This window comes from Synchiropus splendidus, chromosome 8, assembly GCF_027744825.2.
Source record: "Synchiropus splendidus isolate RoL2022-P1 chromosome 8, RoL_Sspl_1.0, whole genome shotgun sequence".
In the NCBI taxonomy this organism is placed as follows: domain Eukaryota; kingdom Metazoa; phylum Chordata; class Actinopteri; order Syngnathiformes; family Callionymidae; genus Synchiropus; species Synchiropus splendidus.
The window spans coordinates 11,254,759-11,281,259 of NC_071341.1; the positions used below are offsets into that span (position 1 = coordinate 11,254,759).

The window sequence follows — 26,501 nt, forward strand, 5'->3', positions numbered from 1 at the left end:
GTGCAAGCGAGCGAGGAAGAGTGATCACCACTCGCTTCAGGAATTGACTCTGGAGCTTTTCAAGACCAGAGAGCTTGTTTCAGCGGAATTGGACGAGATGGAGCGAGAGCCAGTGAACTCTGATCTGTGTTGTTTACTTCTGGTATTTTGTATTGTGAAAACTGACACTGCGGGGTTGGTGTGTCAGCTCGTCTTCAGAACTCACCTGCACACGACTGCACACACCCGAGCCCACACACACATCAGGCCAGGGAAGGAAAAACGCAATGTAAAAAAACACAACTGATTGAAGCAGCCTCGATGTAGACATGGAAATACATCGCCAAGGTTTGACCTTTCATTTCCAATAACATGGAACCAAAAATATCAGCAAAAGATATTACAAAAATGTCTTATCTCGGTGTTCTTCTATAAACCCATGAGATTGATTTCTGATATATATCTTGTACATTCTTATTCCCTTTTCATTGCACCTCTTCAAGTTTATTTGATTTTCATCTTGAGTGCAGTGAGCAGGACAGAGGTTAAAAAAGTATAAAAAATGTGTAGTGTATCTTCTTACCTTGAATAGCACGTGTATATATATATATATATATATATATATATATATATATAATACGTATTATTATTTCAAGGTGATTAAAAAACAACCACGTAGCTCCAACTTTTCGTTCAATATTACTTACAATGCTGTCATGCAGCTGTTGCAGTGATGGGTTCACTTCATGAAACACAGTCCAAATCTTCAATGACCAATAGGTGGAACTGTCTTTAGCTTCAAACAACTTTTTAATGAAATGTCACAGCACTTTAGAAAACAAGAGAACAAAAGTGCCACCTACTGAGAAAATTCGGACAGTGTGACAAACCAATTACTGCAATAATGGCAAAAATGGCAGAATCGATGGGGGAAAATGAAAACACTGAATTTCAGTAAAGGATTGTGTAATTTTTAATAATAACATTCTTTTCAAGCACACCAAATATATATTTATATATACAGTATTAAAGCTTATCGTCCATTTGTGAAGGAACATCCTTGAGAATCCAAAAGTTTGCACATCACATAGATCTGATACAGTAACACATCTATTGTTGTTTAAGAAAGAGAGCAGCTCCAGTCTGTATCCACTGTTCAGCGTTGGCTCCGCAAGGCAGACGGACGTGTGTAACCACCTTCACTCTCTCTGAGCTGGTGTACACAGGCAGCCAGATGCTCTCCACTGGAACTGAGGAGGAGGCAGCGGACTTCGAAGAAAGACGGAAAAAGATGGACCTCATTAATGTAGGTGTTTAGCAACTGCTTCTATACTCTCTCCTCCAAGTCACCTGATCATGTCCTTAAATAACCACACAGTCATAACATGCATTGAATATGTCATAAGAGCTATCAGATGAATAAAAAATTAGAATGTGGAAAAAGTAATTTCTGCCTCAACCTACCTGCTTTAGATGATCACAAAGCTGTTCCTTTGCTGTCAAAAATACTCTCCTCTCTCTACAGTCTTCCTGCTGCTTTTAGCCTTTCACCCACTTCACATGCTGCTGGCACAGGCTGATAAACATTTCATGCAAATGTAGAGCTTCAAATTTAAATCCAGGGTGATCTATCCGTCATACGACCCTGATCTCTGACGGCAATCTGAGCAACTGATAGCACAAGCAGCATCACATGCTGCAGAGGAGGTTGACGGAATAATAACTTGCTGAATGTTTATGTAGAGGATGACGTAAGACACAGGAGTGATGAGAGCAGCCATGGCATCTCCTGCACACTCACCTGTGGCACCCAGGCCATGAAGCATGTCGGGACGGCTGACACACTCGGCGAGTCGTGCTGGTTCTCACAAAGATGAACGCCATCAAAACTACACCCTTCCAACTGGAGGCCACCGACCTGGCGAAGCGAGAGATTACTATTGAAACGCAACAAAGGAAATCGAGACATTTGAAGAGCGGAAAAAAAAAGCCGCAGGGGGAATCAATATGAAGATGTAGTGCTTCAATAAGAAGGAAGACACAAAGAAAGTGTGATGTCATGAGAACAAAAAGCAGGCAAATAGGACAGGCATTGTCAAAGCGGCGTGATACGGTGTTAAGCCTGAAAGGACGACACATTTGTGTGACTACATTCTGTCCAGTGACTCAGGGATTTTCCACAGAAGGCGAGGCAAGACAGCAAAGTCTGGCTCACAGTCAGACGCACAAAGACAAGGACTAAATCGCCATAATCTGGACAAGAGAGGAAGGCATGTACGGAAAAATAGAAACATCCACATTGTGTTTGTCTGTAGTCGCCGCGTCACCACAATTATCCTGTCTTTCTTTCTTTGACTGCTTTTTGGATGTTTCCTTCCCCCCTGCAGCTGCAGCTCCCCACTCCTGTCTGTTTTGGGAGTTCTAATGAGGTGCTTGCCAAGTTATTCAATTTCATTGGCAGTCATAAATCACTGCAATAATAGACAACAACAGTTCAGTGTCTGTCTCTTATCAGATCAGGAAACAAAGAAGCGCAGGATTAAAACGGAAACACAAGTCAGGCCCTTTCATTTTACCATTGAAGGTGCACTTAACAGACAGGAAAACATCAAAGGTTAGAAGGAAGATCAGACACTGTGTCTTTTATCCCTGCAGTTTGCTTCGATTTGCTCTCTGCATGATGTGGCCCCCGGTGCCCTGCAATGGCTCAATACCCAGATCTACAACATGTATTCTATTTCCAATTGTGCAAAGGTGGATGGATCTGAATCTGAGAGCTCAGTGATGGTACATGTCCAGCTTGTCCCTTGACTCCTGTCAGCTGAGATTTACACGGAAATCCTCGCCTGTATCAAACAGGGAAAATCTGCAGTATTGAATAAGTCAAAAGAAAACCTTCCAAAATCAACTTTCCATATCCTGACACTCTGGCATTCCTCTGGGTTGTTTCCCTTCTCTATTCCAAGAGGTGCCATCTTCCAACAATGGGAAGTAAAGTCTGTCAAGCCGAGGATCTGATCAGACACGACCCAAATTTGTCAGCGAATCACCAGTGTACTGCCTAATAAAGACAGCCTTGGTGCCTCTGACAGCACCTGAAGACGCCAAAGGAGGGATCCAAACATGAATGGGAAAAGTTGTATCTAAAGCTCAGTTCTTCTAAAACAGTTTTAAGTTATCATAATATTTCATGATGCTAAAATGACACTGAAGAAACCCCATTTCATGGTGTTAAAATGACCTTTCTGCTCGAGTGTTAGCGTAGCTTGAAAACACTGAAGGTGCCTTGACTTCCTTTGACCGTAATAGGTTTTTGAAGAGTGATTGGCATATAGCAATTTGCACTTGAATGTAAACAAAACACCTGTAAATTCATTGATCTGACGTGACAAGGCTCGATATTTAGATGGCAAGAAAATCCACACATTAACTGCAGCAATGTGCAAGCTACAGGGTTCGGAGTGAAAAAAGTAGAGGCTTATATTGCAGAATTTAAGGCCAGTTAGAACAATCTTCATGACCTTGGAGGTGAAACATTATTACTGAACATGACAAAGACGACTGAAAATTGATCAGGTAATGGTGGGGAAATGACCAATGAGCAACACAACATGGCAGACGCCAACGTCCAGTCACAGTCTCTAAACCTTGCACGTCTGTGGCTTGCATGTGACACAGTACACACCGACCTCAGATCATCTCATTTGCTGGTGAACCTAGTGGCTGAAGCCCAAGCTAACCATGAGGTCAGCCGTGGCCCTCATCTGACAAGAATCGAGTTGCGACAGAAGTGCCCTCGGATGAATAATTCAAATCTCCGTCAAGAGAAGAGCTTAATTAATCCCCTGATTGTTGGATCCACAAGAGCTGTGCAGAGCTCGGGCCCTTTCTCCAGATCAATTTATTACTGCTATAGAGTAAAATTCAATCTTTGAACCGCCTGAATTACTGAGCCGTAAATGTAATATTCAGAGATGGGTGACATGCTAGGAAGTGATTGTTGTTCGGGTATGTGTGGCTGCATGGCTGATAAAGCGTAGAGAATGTATTCCTCTCATACCAGTCGCAGAAGTCCACACATATATTATACCTCCGTAAAGTCTAGACACTCGCATTTACCTTGACTTGCAGTTTGGCCTCTGCAATGGGGCTTCTCCATGACGACGCAAACACCAAGCTATCCATGGAACATCCCATAGATCTAAAATGATAGTCATAAAAGAGATATTACAAACTTGTATTTATATTTATTGTAGCTTCATTTCATTCATAGGTACCTGGCAGTCTCTTGCCTCAACGCATTGAGGAAAGTATCAGGGTGGAAGAGCTCCGAAAGATCCAGGGTGTCTGAGAGAAGAGACTGTTTCTCCACACGCTCCACCCAACTCTGGTGAGACAGACGCAAAGAAACAGGGAGATTAAGAGATCTACATGCACTTGTTCAAGTGAAGACGACGAGGCCTGGCAATGACTCTTTTAATACGACTCTGAAAACAGCAGAGAAAGTAGCGTTTGATTTGTTTTGCTCCTTTAATGGTGTTAATGAAGAGAAACAGATGGAATAAATCCCGACAACCACACACACAAATCAGCTAGTTTATGATGCCAATACATTTATAATAATAAAACCTGATTTATTTTACACTTTTTAGAACACTGTTCACTAAGGGCTTTAAAGGAAGAACAGCAAAGAAAGTTTGAACTTATTTGACCATGGAAGTGCATAGCTAAACACACTTTTATCCTCCAGTCTTTTACTATCAGTAAAAGACTGGAGGATAAAAGACTCTGTCATCTCTAGATCTAGACTTGGGAACAACCAGCAGAGGCCCACCTGAGGATTTCAGGATTCTGAGTGGGTCAGCAGTTCACCAATGTAATCGGGCCATGCTTTAAAAGGTATCATGAGAATGTTTAGTCGACTGGATGACGATGTAAGTTAGACTGCAGAAATGGAAGATGCAGAAGGTAGTAGACTAGTGAGTTGGTCACAAGCTTGTCTGCAGATGTCCTGGAGGTCCCAGAAGAACATGAGCAGAGGACATAACCAAGCAAAGACTGTTTCAGGAGAGTATGTGGCTGTGCTGAGCTCTCCATACAGGCATCTCTTCTTCAGTATGTTCAGTCGTCTTAGTTATTATTAACTGTCACCATATACTTTGTAAAGGTTTGATTTTGAAGGCAAGATATGTGTGACTGTGGATATGTTTTTCAGGCTAATCTTTTTTATGAGGCAGCCTCTCTAGCTTGCTGAATACCATCCTTGGTCACACTCATTCAGCCAAAGCAAGAAACAAGTTCACCAGTTTCTTTATATGAAAAAAATAAAAAAATAAAAATGTACGATGGCAAAGGCGCTGCCCTCTTCTGCACTTCTTTCTGCAAACAGATGGACACTTCCTTCTGAATCACCATAGAAACTAGTTAATATGAAGGTCAGCGGAGACACTGCGAAAAACACGAGTGCTGATATCTGTTAAGAAGCGATATTAACAATACATTTCAAGTGTTGAAGGCTGCAGCAAATTGAGAAAAAGCCCACACATTTATGGAGATGCAAAACAGGATCAAATTTGCATGCATTCCAATTAGCACACACACGGAAACACTCAACTGCTACGAATTAATAACGCACAAAGCTGATGTTTGCCTAAATGCATTGTACATGCACTGTCAAGGTCAGCGCGCGGAACTGTGCTCTAAGCTTTTATTTGTCAACATTAGCACAACAGCACGAGCCTTGGCCCGCTCCACCTTTATTAGACTGATTAGCACGCGGAACACAGACGTGTTGCTAACAGAGAAATCACTCAACGCTGAAGAGCAAAAATAGACAGTTAAGGACAACGCTGCCTCCTGATCGACACAATGGAAACAGATAACGTGGGAGGGCTGAACTCAAAGAGGGGTAACGTCAATTCCTGCAGATAAGAAGTTTTATCTGTATATGCGGATTCAAGATTACAGGATAGAACATTTCTCATTGTGTAATTTATTTTGAAGGCGCCCAAGGGCACCTCGCATCAGCAGAATAAAAGACATAAAACAAAGAATTAAATATGTCTTTATAGCTGAACACATATAACCACGTACTGAGGAAACAGGGAGAAAATACGTTTCCACCAGATAGTTTAGTGCTTGGCACCAAATGTAGGCTGAGGCTTCCCAGAACTCCTTCATTTTTATAGGCATCCCCCTTTATTTACGGTGTACTTTTAAAGACAGTGCTGGCATTCCTCTGCCATTGTCTCAATCAACAAAGTGCCCCCTTCAACTATCTATCTATCTATATCTCTCTTGCTATATATATATATATGAGAAAATATATATATAAAACACGCATCTATCTATCTATCTATCTATCTATCTGTATGTCTGTGTCTGTCGTCCATCTATCTATCTATCTATATCTATATATATATATATATATAGGAGGAGGATATATACATATGTAGGAGAAAATATATATATATAAAACACGAGTGCTGATATCAGTTAAGAAACAGATATCAGCGTATCTGTACCTATCTATCTATCTATCTATCTCTATACATATATATATATATATATATATATATATATATATCCTAAATGACAGAACCCTTGTCACAGTTATAGGACTTATTTTTGCTTCCAGCCATGACAAATTGAATCATTTATATATATATATATATATATATATATATATATATATATATATATATATATATATATATATATATAAAACCGATCGAAAAAATGTGAAGTAGCTGGAAATGTTGGATATATATTCCTGTCCTAAGTGGATGTAGGAGAAAATGATTCAATTTGACATGGCTGGAAGCAAAAATAAATCCTATAACTGTGACAAGGGTTCTCTCATTAGGATATTAATGCATGATGGATTTAAATGGATCCTCAATCATTATACTAATGCTGATTAGGAAACTCTCCTTAAGTCTTCTTAAGCCTCATTATCAGGGGAGACGTAGAACCACTGGGAATTCTCAGGGGCGTCAGGACTCTTTATGAGGTTGTCTGCGAAACGGCTTGACTAGCAATTATACTACAGGCATTTTGTAACAGGCCTCAGAGGGAAGTCATTTTCGGTACTGTGGCCATATCCAAATCATTAATCTTCTGGATGCCAGCAGAGATTTATAGCATGCATCAAACACTTTTAATATTGAAGAAGCAACATTTGTCTTGGTGAGTTGCATATTACTCACCTGTATGGCAAGTGCCCGCGCTACAACAGATCTGAGGTACTGCATTGGCTCCTCTGGTCCTTCCCACTTATTCTGCCACGTCAGTGGACACTAAGCAAGAAACACAAAGACAAATGACTTGAGGAAAAGCAGATTGCGGATTAAGTGTGCATCTCTAAAAGGTAAGAGGAGTCCTCCAGCAGGTCATTTACAGCACCACTAAGGTGCTGTGATGGCTCATGTCGTTCACCTTTCGATTTATGATTCATGCTGGGGAACGCAATCGGGCAAAGTGTCCATCGGAGAGACACCACTTTTGCATTTGGCAGGTGAGGAAACCAATTTCTGCTCATCAAAATCCACCCCTCAGGGGTTTACATCAACAAAGACAATTTGGTCTACAAAGAGCACTACAGTCATCCTAGTATTTTTTATACTTCTTTGTTTGAGGCCAGGTTGGCAATTAAGTGACATATCTGTAGAGGATGTTTCAACATTCCCACATACTGGCCACATTCAGAATGGGATTCCTTGGCTATTGTCCAGTAGATCACTGCGGTTGTTGTAACCCTCGATGGTTTATCCATCAACTAATTTCCTAGGTCAGTTTAAGCCCAGCGTTACCATGGAAACAAAACTCGGTAGACTGCCAATTCAACATCCCGTCTTGGAAACAACGGACTTGAAAGAGAAGGAGCTAGCATAGTTCTGTCTCATTAAGATAGAGTCAGCGATAAAGCTACCCAGTTCACTCAGTACAAGTTGGACAACTAGATCTATAAGTCAAGGAGGGATGAAGGAAGTACCTCAAAGACTGACTGGGTTTTAGACTGATTATCAAATCAACTAACTCTATCCACGGACATCATTGTGAAGATATGATCATTGAAGTTCTTTTGCAAAGCTTCTTTACATATGTGTCAGACCTCTCACTTCTGGCCTTTGCAGATACATGTCCTGTCCAGTCCTTCTATAAATATCAGTGTGCACCTCAGACCTTGCTTGAACATGGCAGCATTTAATATAAGGCACGTGTTGTTCATAAAAATCTTAACTCATGACTCAGTCTGAATGTCTATTTGAACACTAATTTATATACGCTGCGATTTAGAATCAACAAATGGGATTCATCTTGTCGCTGTTTCATGTAGGTCACCTTCACCTTCTTCTGCCGCTTATCCGGGGTCGGTCGCGGAGGCAGCATTCGGAGCAAGGAAGCCCAAACTTCCCGATCCGCACAAACCTCCTCCAGCTCATTCCGGGGGATCCCGAGGCGTTCCCAGGCCAGACCAGAGACATAATCTCTCCAGCGAGTCCTGGGTCTTCCCCGGGGTCTCCTCCCGGTAGGACACACCCGGAACACCTCCCCAGGGAGGCGTCCAGAGGGCATCTGGATCAGATGCCCGAGCCACCTCAACTGGTTCCTCTCGATGTGGAGGAGCAGCGGCTCCACCCCGAGCTCCTCCCGGATGACCGAACTCCTCACCCTATCTCTAAGGGTGCGCCCAGCCACCCTGCGGAGGAAACTCATCTCAGCCGCTTGTATCCGCGATCTCATCCTTTCTGTCATTACCCAAAGCTTGTGACCATAGGTGAGGGTGAGAACGTAGATCGATCGGTAAATCAAGGGCTTCGTCTTGTGACTCAGCTCCCTCTTCACCACGACGGTCCGATACAGCGACTGCGTCACTGCTGCCGCTGCACCGACCCGTCTATCAATCTCACGCTCCCTTTTTCCCTCACTCGAGAACAAGACCCCGAGATACTTAAACTCCACCACTTGGGGCAAGAACTCTCCACCGACCCGGAGAGAGCAAACCACCTTATTCCGGCTGAGAACCATGGCCTCAGACTTGGAGGTGCTGATCCTCATCCTCATCCTTTCATGTAGGTGGAACAGTTAAAACGATACACTGTAATTCCTCGCACTTTCTGGGACGACTTCTGCATTCCTAAAGCGTCACAGCTGGCATAGGATTCCTTGAAAAAGCAATTATAATTAGCATTATTTCTTCCACTGATTTAACAGGCAGCTGCGATGAATTTTGTTTTGCAGCACTGCTTGCCACTCTCCTCTGCTGCTTGGGGAGTTTCCAAGTATCCAATTATTTTTTACTGCATAGCTGAGGGGACAGGCAATGAAGTAGCTGTGTCTGTCACACTTTCATAATGTCACAGCCCCGTTTGGTGCTTTTTCTGACAAATTAATCACAGGACCCTTCTGCTTCATATCTTTTGGTTGATGGCATGCTTATTTTCTAACACCACAGCTATTTGTACTTTATTTTCAAGTATTGCTTTTTACCGGTAATAAAAAATGTGTATCTCCGAGGTGGTGAAGAATGAGGAATCAAGTGGCACAATATATTTGTTGCATATTTGTTGGTTGTTGCATTGGCTTTATGAAATTCATCCTGTGAGAGGAATTAAGGATTCTCTTGTCTTTTCTTACATGATAGTAATAATAAGAGAAATATCTCATTGGAAAAAAAAAAAACAATGGGGGTCTATGTATTTGGGATGTAGAGTAAAGGATAGACATCAACAGAGGAGAGTGGAGGGAGAAAGTGGGTGGAGACGACTGTTAAGGGTGATCTGAGACAGAAGAGTAGTATTTAAAGGTAAGCTTTACTGGAGAGCAGTGAGACCTGCCATGATGCAGAAAAATAGAATGGAAATACAGGGGTTGGCGTTGTGCAAAGAGGTGGTTGGACCTCCTCTGCTAGCTCCCGATTTCAACCAAAACCAAAAAACATATTTATAGAGGTATCATAAAAGATGACCAGAGAACCGGAAGGCAAACAATGAGGTTCATACAGTAGAGGAGGACATAAAGAAGACAGGTGGGACTAGGGTGGACACACAAGACCAACACAATCTCACTTCTAAGGCACAACATTTTGACTATCATTACATGGATTTCTGTGCCTAATGTTGATCCAGTAAGTGTTTCAACTGAATCAGCCCATTCTGCAGCATGTATTGACACTCACTGTTATCTTACTTGTGATGTCACTTGGTAGATATAGTAGTGATGTGCTGACGAGGCTTCATGAAACAGAGTCCTGATTTTCAGAGATCAGTCAGTGCCAACTCAGTTTAAAAATATGAAGTTTGGTTTCATTGAAATGGTTGTTCAAATCCAAAGATTTTCATGAAGCCTCATAACTCCATCACTTAGTATCTAGTACCATATGTGACCATGCCGGTGCCGAACAGCTGGCACATATGAATGTGTTGGCAAGATCGACAAAGGTGAAGGGGGCCAGCTTGGATATGCCAATAATGAAAGAGGAACAGAAGATACATGGCAGATCCTTTGCAGAGGATGCAGAGGAATCAGTGTTTGAATTGCACAAATATCCTGCTAGACAAATATGGCAATGGTTGCCAAGGTTGGAATATAAAAATGTTTAAAATATCCAGCAAGTAAAAGAGCATCTTTCTCTTTAAACATGGAAGTGAACAATACCTTAGGAAGAATGGCTGTGGTGTCCTTACCTCTTGATTGAGCAGGGCTGTTGCCAACTTTTGGACTTCGGGAGTCAGCAGTTGAGTCCCTCTGATGACTTTGCTTAGAGCAGCAAGAGATTGATGGATACCCTGCAACAACAATTGCCACTGAGTATTCCCGCTGCGCCGTAAGCTACCTGGGGTGTCATTACACATAACATCATTTGATTGCTCCGAAGTGGTTCCCATGGGATTGTAATCAGGTACATTGGCCACTGTCGCGCAGATTGATTTCCAGTGTCCTACATTGATGCATTTTGTTGTAGTTTACACAGTGTTTGATTTACTGCTTCAAATGCAAATACACCCAGTCACTTTGCTTTACATGCAGGCAGTAAGATGCTGTGCTATTCTACAAAATGCATCGACACACGAATGGTCATGACACTCACCTGGACAAGACGGACTGCATTAAACTGCTCGAGTGCAATGAAAGAGAGCACTGGTGACCCCTGGCCTTCAGCAGGAGGGACTACTTTTTGGTGGATAAGACTTGAACCCTGGCGGGATGAGGCAGAAAAACATTCATGATCTGACAGACCAAATTATATTGTGCGAAAAACTATTCATTAAACATCAACTATGACTAAGTCAAGCTTCATCTAACTGATACAAGGTGACACACAATGTTTCATGTTTTTTTTCCAACTAAAATGATCACTGTAATGAACGTTTTGTAGAAATAAAAACAGTGCCATCCTAGTGCCTAATTTTATTCTGCTTTAAGCCTCATTCATAAAATCACAACAAACCATTACATTTATTTATCCTTCAAAAGATAATTGAAAAGACAATTTGATATTTCCAGTGATAGAACATTTCCTGAAACTAGATTAAGCAAAACGCCAAAGGTTGACTGATGTCAAACGCAGCAGTTAAATGAAAATATTAATACCTCTCAAGATATTATCTACTGGAGCAAAGGCAACAGCAGCCATTCCTCTTCTCATTATAGACTGACAGAGATGAAATGCATATATAAATTAAATATATATATATATATAAAATAAATAAACCCAAGGAAAGTGAATGCCAGTGAAAGGACTAATTTATTATTATTATCATTTTCCTTTCAAGTGTGACCAACATCTACATCAAACAATACATAATTTGACAGAACAAATGCTGTGTTTTCAAAAAAAAAAAACAAAAAAAACTTTTGCTTCAATACACTACAATATAATACATTGTGATTCTGACAAGGGTCAGACCATGGGTTAGAAACTGTCCCCATCTTGTGATGTCACTGGAGGTACCAAACTCTGGTGTGCTCAGCATTGAAGCCATGGAAATAGTGGCGCTGTCAGCGAATAATGAGGGATTGGAGAACAGCTTTTGAGGAAGAAGAGCAGGCTCGAGTAAACAATGTAAATGTATTTTTATTCTAACCATGTCAATGTGGAAGCCATGACTCAGAATAGTGTTAGAGGATGAAGTGCCTGAACGGCTCAGAGACGGACAGCAACACTGAACGGTAATGTAAATGCAATGTAAAACTCCCAGTGGGACTTACTCTTCTACCGGCAAATATTGCCTCCTCACTGCTTTTTTGATAGCTTCCTCTCGTTGTTTTAATAGTGTTGGTATCATTGCTCGCAATTAGTTTACGTTGGAAAACAGTGGGCATTTGCAGTTGTTTTCAAAGCCCAAATGTCAGGGCAAAATAATCCTACAAAGCAGCCAAACACATATAGTTGCCACTTGTCCCTCCCTTCTCGCTCTCGTTCTCTGGAGCCTATCTCAGCGGTCATCGGGCGAGAGACAGGAATACACCCTTAAACGTTGCAACTCAATGTTACCAATTTTGCAGACAATATATGATCATTTCATGCTTCATACTTATTTCCAGGCAGTTGGTGACAACAGATCAGTGGGAACCATTGGGAAACTCTCCAGTAACTGCCATAACAATTAGTTTTATGTCATGGAGTGGGGAATGGGTTTAATTGAGAAAGAACACAAATAAAATGACTCGCCTGGTTGAGCTTCTTCCACAAGTTCAGGATTGGAGAGAGCCCATTAGACCAGAGCTCTCGGTCGAATTTTGACCCAGTTGCTACGGATCGACTCATTATACGAAGTTGGGAAATGACCTGCAAATCGATGATAAAGAGTGGAAATGAACTACAAAACAATGGTCGATGTAATCACGTCCAACAATCTCACGGCGATGGAAAACACAGGGACAAAATGTCACAAACATGAATGCTAACTTTTCCTTGATGGAGGACTCTGCTGCTTCTCAAGGTAAAAACAAAAACACCTTGCCAAACTAATTAAGAATGCTTAGCTCCAGGCTTAGAGGACAGAGTAGTGCTTTCATCTATACTCAGGAAGTGTGGCTGTGATGTGTGTCCCCGTGTGTGTGAGTGAGGATATGGATGTGTATGTATTGTGAAGCAGGCAGAGAGGCTGATAAATGGCTTCCATTTTGTCCAAGAGAACTCTTCACTTACACCTTCTTTATCTTCTCTGCTCAGGAGCCAAAGTATGTATGTGCTTTTCCCATACACGTGTGTGTGATAGAGCAAGTGTGTGCAAGAGAGAGAGAGAGAGACAGAGAGAGCAGAGACTTGAGGATGTGAACAGCCTGTCTTGGGGAAATTTAGATTTAAACTTGGTTAGCATTTATGGATGGATGGATGGACGGATGGACGGATGGATGGACGGACAGACGGATGGATGGATGATGGATGGACGGATGGATGGATTGATTCATGGATGCATGCACGGACGGACGGACGGATGGATGGATGGATTCATGGATTCATGGATGTATGGACGAACGGACGGACGGATGGATGGATGGATTCATGGATGCATGGATGGATGGATGGATGGATGGATGGATGGATGGATTCATGGATGGATTCATGGATGCATGGATGGATGGATGGATGGATGGATTCATGGATGCATGGATGCATGGATGGATGGATGGATGGATGGATGGATGGATGGATGGATGGATGGATGGATTCATGGATGCATGGATGCATGGATGGATGCATGGATGGATGGATGGATGGATGGATGGATGGATGGATGCATGGATGGATGGATGGATGGATGGATGGATGGATGGATGGATGGATGGATTCATGGATGCATGGATGGATTCATGGATGCATGGATGGATGGATGGATAAACTTCATAGCACAGACCAAGAATGACACAGTTATTGTGGTACATGATATTAAACAATAAAACAATATCTATCAAATGTGTCAACTTGGAAGCATGTTGGACTCAATGAGGTTTTACATAACAGTGATCATTCTGCGAAAAATGAAAACACATTGATTTCACTTCATGCCAGCTCCAGCCATGACCCCTATATTTAGCACACTTTAACTAAACACAATTTAGTTAAGACTCAGTCTATGCTTGATGCCGAAACACAACAACTTAACAGCCCTATAATACTGCAGTGCTATTTACCAAGAGTGTGTGAGTTCTTGTGTGTGTGTCTGTGTTGCACCTGGGAACTGATGATTCTCTGGGAAGACCTCTCTATGTTGGCAGGCAGACCAAAGAACGCAGGCCTGTCATCCTCTGGGAGATTCTCTATTACACTGCGGTAGTCCTGGAGGACACACACATGAACAGGTCACACACACAGATGTACCAGCGTGTTTGAATAAAGGAATTTTGTGGATGCAAAATTCAATAATTATTTTGTAAACATTACTTCAGCACCATCTTGTTGCTTAGATCCTGCATTCTTTTCAAACTTTTCACACCATTCTTCTAATAAAATAGCCCCTTATAGCTCTCCCCATGTAATTTATCACAGGTTACCCCACTGCACTCATACTGTAATAATGAGGGCTGTTTCGACCTACTGTGATAGAGCAGGAGTTCGGGAGCTTGATCTGTGGTGGAAAGATGTGCGTTGCTTTGCTCTTTCTCAATCCACCCGAGGGAGACGACGACAGTAAGTGAGGAGAGAAGAACTGCTCAAGGTAGGAGCGCAGGATGCGGAGGTCAGAGGGGTTGTCCATGCGCCCGCCGTAAATGGCATTTTCCAACAGCCCATGGACGAACTCCCACTGAAAAGCTTTACCACCTGAAAGAAAATTGTGCACATGTTGCAGTCCAAATGAGCTCCTGGACAAACACCCGCACCCACCCACCCACACACACACAGTTCAATGCACATGAAGGCATTGAGTTGTCCCGGACATGCTTAATAGTATAAATCAAAGAGGTTATTGACCACTGCCTGCATATACTCCAGCGCGTTACAGAGCAGAACAACAAAGCTGATGTGTCCAATGAAGTGTGACGGTCTTTGGAAGATTACCTTCAAAGAGCCTGTCGATGATCTCAAATCCAGCGCGAAGGTCTGACAGGGAAAACTCGTAGAACTTTGTCCATCCCTAGTCAGGACAGATGAAGAAAATAGTCCATACATATTCATATATTTAAATCACAAATCACAACCACTTGCAGCACTTACTCGCATACAAAATCAATTGGTTTTGGGTAAATTTGAGAATAACATTATTTCATTCTCAACCGCCTTTCATTTTGCAGAGGTCCAAATGTAATCAGAGGTGGAAATGCAATCTCTTCAAGTTGTGCTGAGTGAGCTCCCTGGTCCCTTTCCACCTGAACATGAAAGTGTCCTGGTGACATCCTAGTAGACTTGCTCTTCAAGTGTGGAGAAGATGCAACCCTAACTCAACCTGCAAAGTCAGTCGGCAAAAAATGTCTCCCCTTTGCCACTGTAAGCTTGAGTAAAAAAACCCAGAATTTAAAAAGACATCCGCGATATCCTGCGGTACTATCAGCATCTTCTCCAAGACAGCAGCAGAATTCCTACAAGCAAGAGCCATAAAGAACAGATTCACAATAAACAATCTTAAGTTTTAGCACTTCACTAAAAACTAGGACTATTCTTGCAATTTCTGCCTGGAAGTTTGAATAAGTTGAGCAACCGTCATCCGTTGCACCTTGGAGTGAACCTTGCCCAAGGAAGCTGGGAATAATGACACAGTAATTGGCACCCAGTCCCAAAACTCCAGAGACAGCATCATGCATAGTAATTAACAACAACACCAAATGGCTTTTACTGTGTACTCTGTTTTTCTTTGCACTTTTTTCTTCCCCTCAGCTTCTGTTTGTTCAATACCAATGGCTGACACATGATGTAAGAATAGTTGGAAACGGTGTTTTTCTGTGTTGAACAGCGCAAGATCTGCTGGAGGCAGTAAACAGCTACCACATTTGCAATTCTGATCAATAGGAACAAAGGAAACTGTCTCCTTTTATAAATGCAACTTTGTCCCACTGCATACCAATATAGACTTCGCATGAATGCCGAGCATGTCGTCAATTAATTTACAATTGAGAGAAATGTGATGTGCTTTTGTCAGAGACAATCCTGCCAATTGCTGTGAGAATATGTTCTGCTTTGAAAAACAGGGTTTTGTGTTTGATTTGCTTGCAAGTGAAGTAAAACATTTTCCTCTATAGATATTTGTTAAAAGCCCAGCAATATTCAGGCAAGGCAGAAACATTGTGAATAGAATGAGATTTACTCAAAATTCTGAGAATGTTTCTCACCACATTCAACATCACTAAGCAATAAAATACTAACTGATATTAATTGTAGCACTGAGATGCAGCAGGCCTCTGCCAAGCTGCTCATTTCCATCAAAATTGTGTTCTGTTTTACTCAAGATTATTATTATTATTATTATTATTCGATTTAGGTGGGGCAGGGGGTTGATTTTGAGGTTTTATAGATAACTATTCACATTTTAAATTACTATTTGACAGCAGAATGATCAGATTTAAGCTGAATCTGTACACATCCGGTGGGATGTGATCCAGTGATGAACAAACTTTTAGCTTCAGAGTGCACTGAACAACGTATTTTGTGCTTATATCCTCAACCTTAACTTGAATTTTGCGGCTTATGTACGAACATGACAATTTTTTTTCTGAAATTTAGTGGGTGTGGCCAATATTCTGGTGCGCTCTAAAGACTGGAATTTACAGTAGTTGAAATGAATCTCTTAAACACCCAGCTAAAATTTAATTCAGTATAGTGTAAGTAAAAAGTCCAGAGCCTGTGGTGCAGCTCTAGCCTAAATACAGTGACAAGTTCAAAAGATTTATGAATCCAGAGCCGGAACACCACAAAAATTTAAGCAGGCACTTGAAAACTGCATAAAACCTATTGTTGTATTGGTAATTTTGCGAACAGACATACAGTCTGACACGCACCAACAATGACAGTACATGGTGGAGTAATAAAAAAGTAGGAATAATAATCAAAAACAATGTGCAGGAAGAACAAGCTACTACAATGACTCTCCTACAATGAATCTTACTCGGATTCTTTAACATTTCACAACCTCCAGGAGTGTCATAAATCACTATGAAGTGCAATAGAGTAGTTTTAATTTCAGAGCGTGCACAACACATCGACATTTCATTGTTTCTACCTGTAAACCAATTCTACCGTAAGAAGTTTCACGGGTGTTATTTTTCTCATATCTCATACTTGCGGAATGTAATTGCGTCTCTCTTGACAAACGGCGTGGAACCAGGCCAAACAGAAGAGAGACTGGGCCCTCGTCAGGAAACCCCCTGCACAAATTAAACAAGCAGAGTTTTAGCAAAACAAGGTTTTCACTACATCAGCAAGGGAGCAGAGTGATGATACAGGGCTGCAGCTAAAAACCTTTGCTGATCTGCTCCGGAGTCCACGACTCATAGGTCCTCAGCAAGTTCTTCTTCAACCCTGGGGGAGCCTTGGAGAGGAAAATTGATCGGGAGATAAGATACAGTCAGTGGTGTGGAGCAAAAACAAAGGGAGGACAACGAAAAATGAAAAGACATGAGGTTGAAAACAAACGACAGATGATAAGAAACAGCTACAATAATCTGATTTTATTAATAAAAATAAATAAATCACGTCTTAAGAGATGAGAATAGGTGCACATTCTTCACCATAGTGGCTGGCAGAACCGAGACTAGGGCAGAATACTAGATATACACATCAAGCGATATAGGATTTGACTCAGACCTATTAACACAACAGAAAAAAATATGTATCTCAGCCACTCATTAGATGAATAAATATGTCACTATGTCTGCTGTGTGTTTGTGTGGAGGAACAGAAAGACTGACTGAGAAGGAGGGTGTCACAGAGGGGCTGTTTGTGCTGCATGCTTGGCTGCCGAAGCAGCAACCCCCTGGAGCACGATTCCCTGCAGTAACACATCAAGCACTAAAGCATGCATCACTAACATAGAAGCTGCATGCCTCTGCAACTCCTTCCAGATGCACAGCTGTAATATGAATGTATTTATGTGTAGCCAGAGGACAGAAATCGCATGTTCATTGATGTATGGCATTTCATAGTCAAAACCTTGACGCGAGCTACATGAGAGCTATGGGCAAAAGGAATTAGCTGCTCAGTATATATGCTTGACAGGAGAACATGTAAAAACCATTTACTGTAAATGTCTATGGTAACACATTAATAACCATGTTTGATATTGGACATTGAGGCAGGTGTATGGTTGTAAGGTAGCAGCTTTGGGTGGGTGAAATTACCTCATATGTCAGTTTAAGGCTGGACTGCAGCAGTATGGGAGGAAATCTTGGGTGGACCTCCGCAGTCAGCCACAGACGGAAACCAGTTTTTGGATGAAGAACATTTAACTCCTGTGAAGGCAAAGGGTACAGAAAACCCATCACAGAAGTGTGATTGAATAAGAAAAGCACAGCGCATACCTCCGCCAAGCAGCTCATTTCACAAGGCTTTATAGAAAGAGAAATTGAAGCTACTGAAACACAGCCATGATTCAAGATCAAACAGCATAGAGAGGGAATTAAATCCAGGAGCAGAGTCACAGCCACTAGTTCTGACCACAAGAGCACACTAGCACTGCTGCATTTGTCATACCTGTACATATAATATCACTAGTCCTAAAAGAATAAGAACATCACATTTTGATAGCTGTGGATGGAGTGAAAGCCGATTCCTCCAAAGCTGTCCAAAAGGCAGATTGATAACATAACAAAAATGTTCATCATCTGCTCTTGAAAATAACATTATAGTAAGATAAACACAGGCAAAAAAAAGTGATAATAATCTTCATATTATAACTTAACAAGAGAAGCACTCAGAATATAAAAACAAAAATGAAAAATGAAAATAAGTAAATAAAATTAAAATGGCGGATCTATCTGGCACACATGCAGAATGTGGCCTTGTAGTATCTCCCATTATTTAAGAATCCTTCAAATGCTGACGGATTTCACACAAATTTCTCAAGTTATTTTGAACAGTGACAGACAAGCAAATGCGGTCGAGAACATAACCTTCTACACTGAGTTAAACATGTATTTGCAATATCTCACGACACAAAAATAATGGGCTATTCCAGCGCCAGGAGAATAATGGTGGTGCTGCCTTTGTTTTTTACGGCCCAAATCATTTTGCTAACAGTTGCAATTCGATTCCTCCCATCTCCATCAGTTTCACTTAACTCTCATGTACTAATTTCCCTGTAAGTGTGGCTTATATTATTAGCCTGTCAAATGAATTGGAGCTCTGTTTTTCTCACTTCCCTGTTATTCCTGAGGAAAACCATACACGCAAAGGTTGTTTCATATTATTATATATAGATATTTTTTAGAGAGTGACCATTCACCTGAGTTGATTTAACCCCCAGCCTCTTCCTTTTATCAGTTCGTATATACTGGGACATCCAGCCCTTTTGACTGCTAACATTCCTTCTCCAATCTTTCTTAGCCGCTCAAAGGCAGTGGGCTAAAAATAGCACGCTGACACCTTAAGGCTTCTCAGTCATCTGATTGGCCACTTCGACCCAAGCGCACACAGAACACTGATTTCTAATCAATGTCTTTCTGCCTCATTTGGAGCAGCCAATTCATTCCCATTGAAGCACACATGATGACTGGAAATCAAATGCAGAAAGTGACATTCCTCGAAGACACAAACGCATATATGTATGTGAGTGTGTGCGTGTCTGTGCCACTACTTGTGTGTGTGTGTGTGTGTGTGTGCTGCCTTAAGTGATGCCATCTCATTTTCCCCAAGAACCAATAATGGTATTTCGAAAATATGCGCACAAGCAGAATAATGAGCAGCTAAAAACTGCATCACAAGTGTTCTGACGGAGAGAAGCAATTAAGTCCAAAAATATTTTCTACCCATTAAGCAAAGTGAAGCATGACCTGATCAGATACAAGACAGGGACGTTAGGGCAGCGAAGAACATGCTTTAAACACTTCATCTGAACCTGAATCCGTTTTTCTTTTCTGTCCACTTCCTTGTTTTTGTGGAAGGTTTTAATTTCAAGCTTGACTGCTGAAACCTGAAACAGCAGCTGCTTATAATGAACACTCTGTTTTGGGCTTAAAAAATATTAAAGGCTAAAGGTTTACACCGGGAAAATTAATAACTCCAGGGCAGTCTGTCAAACAAGAGGGCGAAAATTGAGACACACACAGTGACCTGAGGTGAAGGTCACTCTGGGATGAAGAGAAAAAAAAACCTTACCTTCAAACACAAACACAACACCACTGGCAGAACAGAAAACATCAACACCAAGAAAGGGACACAAATACATCCGAGTAGAAAACAGAATGAGACAGACTTGATTAAGTTGGGCTCCAGTTCCAATGTGACTTGTGCAGACGTGTACCAACACGGCGACTTGCAAAGTCCATAAAAAGCTAGCCAGCAAGAAAAATAAGTAACCACCCAACGTGCACAAATAAGAAGCGCTAACCAAAGCTATATGATACACACACACGCTTGCACACACAAACACTGTATTGTAGGTCATTTCTCTAGCAGTATTGGATGTAAACTAAGATTCGGTGTGAGGACCCGTATCTTTCCTGAGACATTCTGAGCACATCCAATCATAAACAACACGAGTGGCATGTGTCACATTTCTGTCAAGACCATCAACATGTCTATTGATCCAATTCTTCTTTTAGAAAACAAAACAATTATGGGAAAGCAATTGTTTCAGACATGCGACAGCCGATGTTGTCCCCCAGCTCCTGCGGAACAAAATGAGTCACACGCTAGGCACTTACTTTTTCCAGGACTGGCAACCATGCTGTGACAAGGTGAAGGTTTTTCAGGCAGAGCCAGTCTCCATCTCTGGCGCATTCTCTGAGTGCAGCTAAGGCTACATCAGCTTGTCCCTGACCCATGGAGATCTGCACAGACAGAAAAGAAGATTAAAGTTGAGAGAAATTCCATTTGATTCTAGACGCTTTTCTTTCACAAATTTAAAGCAGTAATTTGATTAGACATTCAAACTAAATCTGCTTCTCAGTGGACAGATACCTTTAACACTGTTGGGCTTCTTTATAGAGTCAAGTAACTTGTAATGAATCCAATTCACATGGAAAGAGGCAGCAAATTAAGCCAACAAAAGAGCGAGCCCGGATATGTAACAGCGTGAGCCACATTTCATTATTACAAAAATGAATGTACCCATCTGAATGCCAGTAATATATTTATTTACACAGCATCACAAATTAAGCAGGCACCTGGCCAGGAGAGAAAAACAATGATCAGCTAGATTGAAACAATCCCTTCAAGCGCTTAACTCAGTTGGCAAACATTATTAAGAGCAATTCCAAAACTGTTCTGCCTTTATTCAGCAAATATATTTTACACACACACACACTGCCATAATATTCTTTTTGTAAGAAATGAAATAAAATTAAGTGACTGCTTTGATGAGAAGACAATCAGAGTCAAATACTTTGGGAATTTTGGGATCATAAATAACAGATGGATTTCATGAATAGCTGTTGATTTAATATTGTGTTGCATCTGCAGAAGTGTTGTTTAATCCCCACGGTGTTTCAAATGCCTCAAAATGCAGAGTCAAACCACAACATATAAAGGTGGACAGTCCGGTCCTTGAAGGGGCAGGATGGTGCAGGTTTTGGTTCCAACCAATAAAGTACTACATTTGATGCCGCGTTAGAGTTACCTTGGAAGTTGGAAGTCTGAGCTGGGAAAGAAGTCACATTCGAATTCAGTGCGTTCCTGTTATCAAGGTCTGAAGAGAAGATGGCAATGTCCGCGGACGCTATTCCCAAGTGTGCTTTGTCCAAATTTCAGCAACTTTGTGAAAAATATGAGCTCCGTTTACAAGTAGAAAACCCGCAGGATGAAGGGTAAATACATATTTGCTGAACGTATTTGTTTCCTTTGGCGCATTTCACTTATTCTAAACTTCTACTGTTTGTGTCAGGGGAACACATCTCGGTTTGCAAACTCAGCGCATCAGTTCAGAGTAGGACATGACTGAATCATGTCATTCATTTCTGGTACTCATAACATACGCTCATTTTATCACACATAAACTATAAATGTAACTATACTTTGAATAGGTAATTGGCTTGACAAACCCACATCTCGGACACTTGAATGAGCAACTCAACATCAGATTTTATTTTCTTATGAGCTGGAATTCACCTTTATGAAGAAGGAAACCTGATCTGGGGCTTGAATATTTCTTATGATAATATGAAGTGGCCAAACCCAATTTAAAAAACATGATTCAGATTGCACATTTCAACAGCGCAGTCCTCACCTCATGATACTGGTCGCTCCCAACAGTTTCAGCCGCTAGATCAGCCAGCTCCTGCGAAGGGTCGGCCCCTGGAGAGATGATGATCAGCACCGGCTCCCATTCCAACGTCTCGCCGTACAGACGGCGTAAGTTCAGTGGGGGAGGGGAGAGCTCTTTCATACCTGCCGACATTCAAGAAGAGATGAGACTGTAGAGAAAACTGCAAATTGCCTATTTATTGGACGTTCTTCTGCTCAGTTTAAGGGGACGGCGGGTGTCGTAAATGGTATAATCACATGGGGCAAGGGGAGTTGAGGGTTATTTAAAGCAAGAAATGGGCTGCACGAGAGGAAGGTAATGAGGGAGAAAGTTCAGGGGCACTAAAGGAAGGCAAAGGAGGAACAATAGCCAATAATGGAGAGAAGGGCAGTGCAAAAGCAGAGAGAAACACTGGAAAAGGTGGATGCTCTGTGCATGCTGAGCGTGCAATGGACATCAAAATTCAACAGACATCCAACACCTTGTCAGCAGCTGAGTGCTGAAATGTTGATTTTTGTTTCCACGTGCAGAGATTTACACTGTAATCCAGTGCTAATACATTGAATCAGACATCTGACATGAGTTGAAAGAAGCACATGATAAAAACAAACCATACATGTATTTGGAATGTGTCAAGCGGAACCTCAGCTAAGACACATTTGGCGCTGTGACTTGGTTTTAAATCTGTTGTTGCTTTATTTGACCATTTGACTCTTACAATACGTAGGAGACAGTGGAAGTTCACAATATTGCTCGAGTAACTACCATGTATTTCTTATATTAGTCTGTGGTAAAAGATGTCCACAGTCCTGTTCTGCAAAGACAACTTTTCATGTCTTGCTGGAGCAGCTGCCAAATGCAATCTGTTGCCATGAAGTACACACACACACACACAGAGATACACACACTAAGACAAGGTCTTCCAAGACAACATCTCTGAGTGACCTTTTGCTGTATTGCCATGGGAACAGGAAAAAAAAGAGCAGCGCAGCTACATTGTAAAGTCCGACTGAAAATTGTAAAGAACAGAACATGTGCTGGCTCAGATCCACTCTTCTACCTTTGGCAGAACAAGGTAATCTGTATTTGTGACGCATGTCAAAACCAAAGTTCACCTTGTCGGCAAACCCAGAGTAAAAAAAAAAACCAAACAAACAAAAACCTCTTGTGTTGTAAAATGGTATGGAGGAATTAAAAATCATAGACGATGAATATCTGACATCATCATTTTTTTTGTCTGGACAAATATGCATGCTGAGCACATTTGTGTTGGTTATCAACAAAATAATAGGCTCTAAGGCTCCCCCCCCACACAATAAACTATAGCTGTGTGTGGTGGAATTCAACCATCACTCTGTGTGAACAGTGCCCATGCCTGGACCAGAGAATTGAGTGAGATTAGTTGTAAGCGGATTACAGACTATGCCTCATTAGCATACTGATTTACTGCCAAAGACACACAAACAGACTATATTTTCTGCTGCACTGATTTATTTGATGGTCTTCCTGGCCTTATATAAAACACCTCAGACCAGTATTTCAACTCTTACATGAAAGCACAGGCTGTGATAAATCGTACGAGAGCAACCCTGCCTGTCAACCATTTGAACAACAGAACGGTTGAAAAAACATCTTTCATCCACCACAAGCTCCTTCATTCTCTTTAAAACGTGATGAAGCATATTTCATTTAATAAGTGATGCAATACTAGCGTCCCACAGATACTGCAGCCCAAGCTGACCATCTGAGGTCCAACCATCAGTAGATCTCCAGCCATCTAACAGACAAAGTCAGCAGAGGAAGCTGTGGGAAAATCACTTTTTCAGCCTCTGCTTTAATGGACACAGAAGTGTCTGAGCTTCTAAAGTTCACAATGCCTCCGCCATCCAGGAAGGAGTCAAGTCACCAACGAGTCAACGTCATTAAAAGGCATTTGCGCACATCTCAGCAATGGAAGCGGCTCATAGTTCCATCTACATAGACATGTAAATGAACATTCTTTTGAACATCCATATGTCTGGTTGTTACATGATCACTTGTCACCACAGGTGTTCTAACCATGGACTTCAGTAGACTTTCCAGTTAAGTAAAATTATGTAATGTAATGTGTGTGCATCCATCATATCTCTGTTCTAGTGACGGGCTGATGAAGTGTCAAGTTGTCAACCTTCATGATCTCTATGGCGTTGAACAATTATGTAAATGAAACCTTATATTTTAAAACTCAGCGCCACCTACTGAGCTCTGATGGAGGACACTACCACATGAAGTTCACCAGCCCCCAGTCTGTGCCTCCATCACTGTCAGACTGCCAAAGAATGGCAGGATCACAGCGATTATTCGGACCAAAAAATAAATAAATAAACCTGAATAGGTATTTATAGAGTTCTGGAAGTGAGCATTTGTAGCTCAATGAGTCATGGTTCCTCAGGGCAAGCTATCCACCTCAGAACTGGCAGGATTGATATTCATAGTCTCTGAAGCTCTTTGATCATTACTGAATAATAACCACTTTAATATCTTCATTTGGACTAGTTTAAATGCCTTGTAGCTGCAGACAGCATTGCATCAGCTTTAAACCCCGAATCAAAAATTCACTTAGCCAACTGTTTTGCAGGAGGTTTAAAGTAGAATAAAGTGACCTTACAATTACACCTTTTTTTTTCTTAGCCCCAAGCAGACCAGACATGGAAATTACAATTCTCTGCTTCTAAAAAGACTTGCTTGGATGTTAGACACAGAATAACTTCTGACATCATACAATGATTTCATTTGCATGGAAATCTAATCCGGTCCAAAAAGGAGCGACAGGCTGGAACGTAAGCTTCAATGCATGATAATTACTTAGCATTTCTGCAACAGCTGCACAACAGCTGACACAGACATTCAATAGATCCCGAGCCCCACCATGCTAATTTAAGCAAATTAATTTAAATAAATAGTTTATTGACCAGCTGCTAATGAGGTGGTGAAACTATTTGAGGAGTCAAAAGCAGCAGGTTTTAGTTCATTTATAGAATTATGCACTTCTTTTTACTGAGGAATAAATATTTATTGAATGATAGTTGGGTTGGAGGATCATTTACACAAATCAATAAAATGACATTTAAGGCAGTAATAGCCAGCATATACAGTAGGTTCACAGGCTACTAGTGATGTTTAAACAATATCCTGATATTTGTAACAGAGGATACATGAAATTAGGGATGAGCTTATGAGGCTTCATGACTAAGTGTCCTCATCTTCAGAGCCACTAGATGGCACTCTCAGCTCTCAAATCATAGGAAGTGTTTCATTGAAACCTCACATCCTTTTCAGGTACTTCATCAGGTACTTCATTCAAGAGAGAGCGCCACCTACTGATTTCTGAAAATGAGGACACTGTTTCAGGGAGCCTCATAAGGTCATCACTATATGAAATATCATTAATACTACACACTAGGAGTATATATATATATATATATATATATATATATATATATATATATATATATATATATATATATATATATATAAAAGATATTTTTGTATATATATACTACACATTGTAGTGTGTGTGTGTATATATATATATATATATATATATATATATATATATATATATATATATATATATATATATATGTATATATATATATATATATAGACAAATACCACAGTTCACATGACATGAGAGTGGCATGTGAAAATGAGCATTACTTTGACAATACACGTCAAGATGTTTTTGTGCTGACACATTTCACACATTTCTTAGGTAGGGGAAAAATATGTTTGGCCTCATTACAACAGATCTGTACACGTGAACCATTATCCTTCAGATCAGGTACTTCTTTCAAGTAGAGTGTTCCATGTAGCTATTGACTAAGAGCAGCGCATTCTGTACCTGAGGTGCAATGCATTCACAGTACTCCGCATTTCCTTCCTTCTGTAGTTTTGGTATTGATTTCTGGTCCTAGTTCACATGGTGACATTGACAACAGTTTCTAATGTTAGGAGTCATTTGACGTGGCATTAATAGAATAGAATAATAGAATAGAATAGCCTTTATTGTCCTTGTACAGTGTACAACGAGATTTGAGCGCTACTCCCTTGGTGCAAAAAATGTAAAAAGAATATATCAAAAACAATCAAGCAAAGCAGAATACAACAAGTAGGTACTAATAAATAATATATACACAAGTAGCA

General features: G+C 41.0%; 1 protein-coding gene across 8 annotated transcripts in view; it reads right to left on the reverse strand.

Annotated features, from left to right (window-relative positions):
- Positions 1 to 26,501, reverse strand: part of LOC128763394 (cytoplasmic dynein 2 heavy chain 1) — an 83,084-nt gene that overhangs the window by 22,889 nt on the left and 33,694 nt on the right. For 4 of the 8 annotated variants that reach the window (XM_053872154.1, XM_053872155.1, XM_053872151.1 and 1 more), the window contains 16 exons: positions 22,299 to 22,459; positions 20,779 to 20,904; positions 18,256 to 18,366; positions 17,378 to 17,447; positions 17,198 to 17,283; positions 14,987 to 15,062; positions 14,526 to 14,749; positions 14,162 to 14,266; positions 12,656 to 12,772; positions 11,072 to 11,179; positions 10,668 to 10,769; positions 7,188 to 7,277; positions 4,257 to 4,366; positions 4,099 to 4,180; positions 1,781 to 1,897; positions 657 to 1,248 (listed from right to left, as the gene is read on the reverse strand). In XM_053872154.1, coding sequence (XP_053728129.1) covers positions 1,090 to 1,248; positions 1,781 to 1,897; positions 4,099 to 4,180; positions 4,257 to 4,366; positions 7,188 to 7,277; positions 10,668 to 10,769; positions 11,072 to 11,179; positions 12,656 to 12,772; positions 14,162 to 14,266; positions 14,526 to 14,749; positions 14,987 to 15,062; positions 17,198 to 17,283; positions 17,378 to 17,447; positions 18,256 to 18,366; positions 20,779 to 20,904; positions 22,299 to 22,459 — 1,844 coding nt within the window. In that variant the 3' untranslated portion in view covers positions 657 to 1,089. Of the gene's footprint in view, positions 1 to 656; positions 1,898 to 4,098; positions 4,181 to 4,256; positions 4,367 to 7,187; positions 7,278 to 10,667; positions 10,770 to 11,071; positions 11,180 to 12,655; positions 12,773 to 14,161; positions 14,267 to 14,525; positions 14,750 to 14,986; positions 15,063 to 17,197; positions 17,284 to 17,377; positions 17,448 to 18,255; positions 18,367 to 20,778; positions 20,905 to 22,298; positions 22,460 to 26,501 lie in introns of those variants that run through there. The other 4 variants (XR_008415647.1, XM_053872157.1, XR_008415646.1 and 1 more) reach the window with 4 other exon arrangements.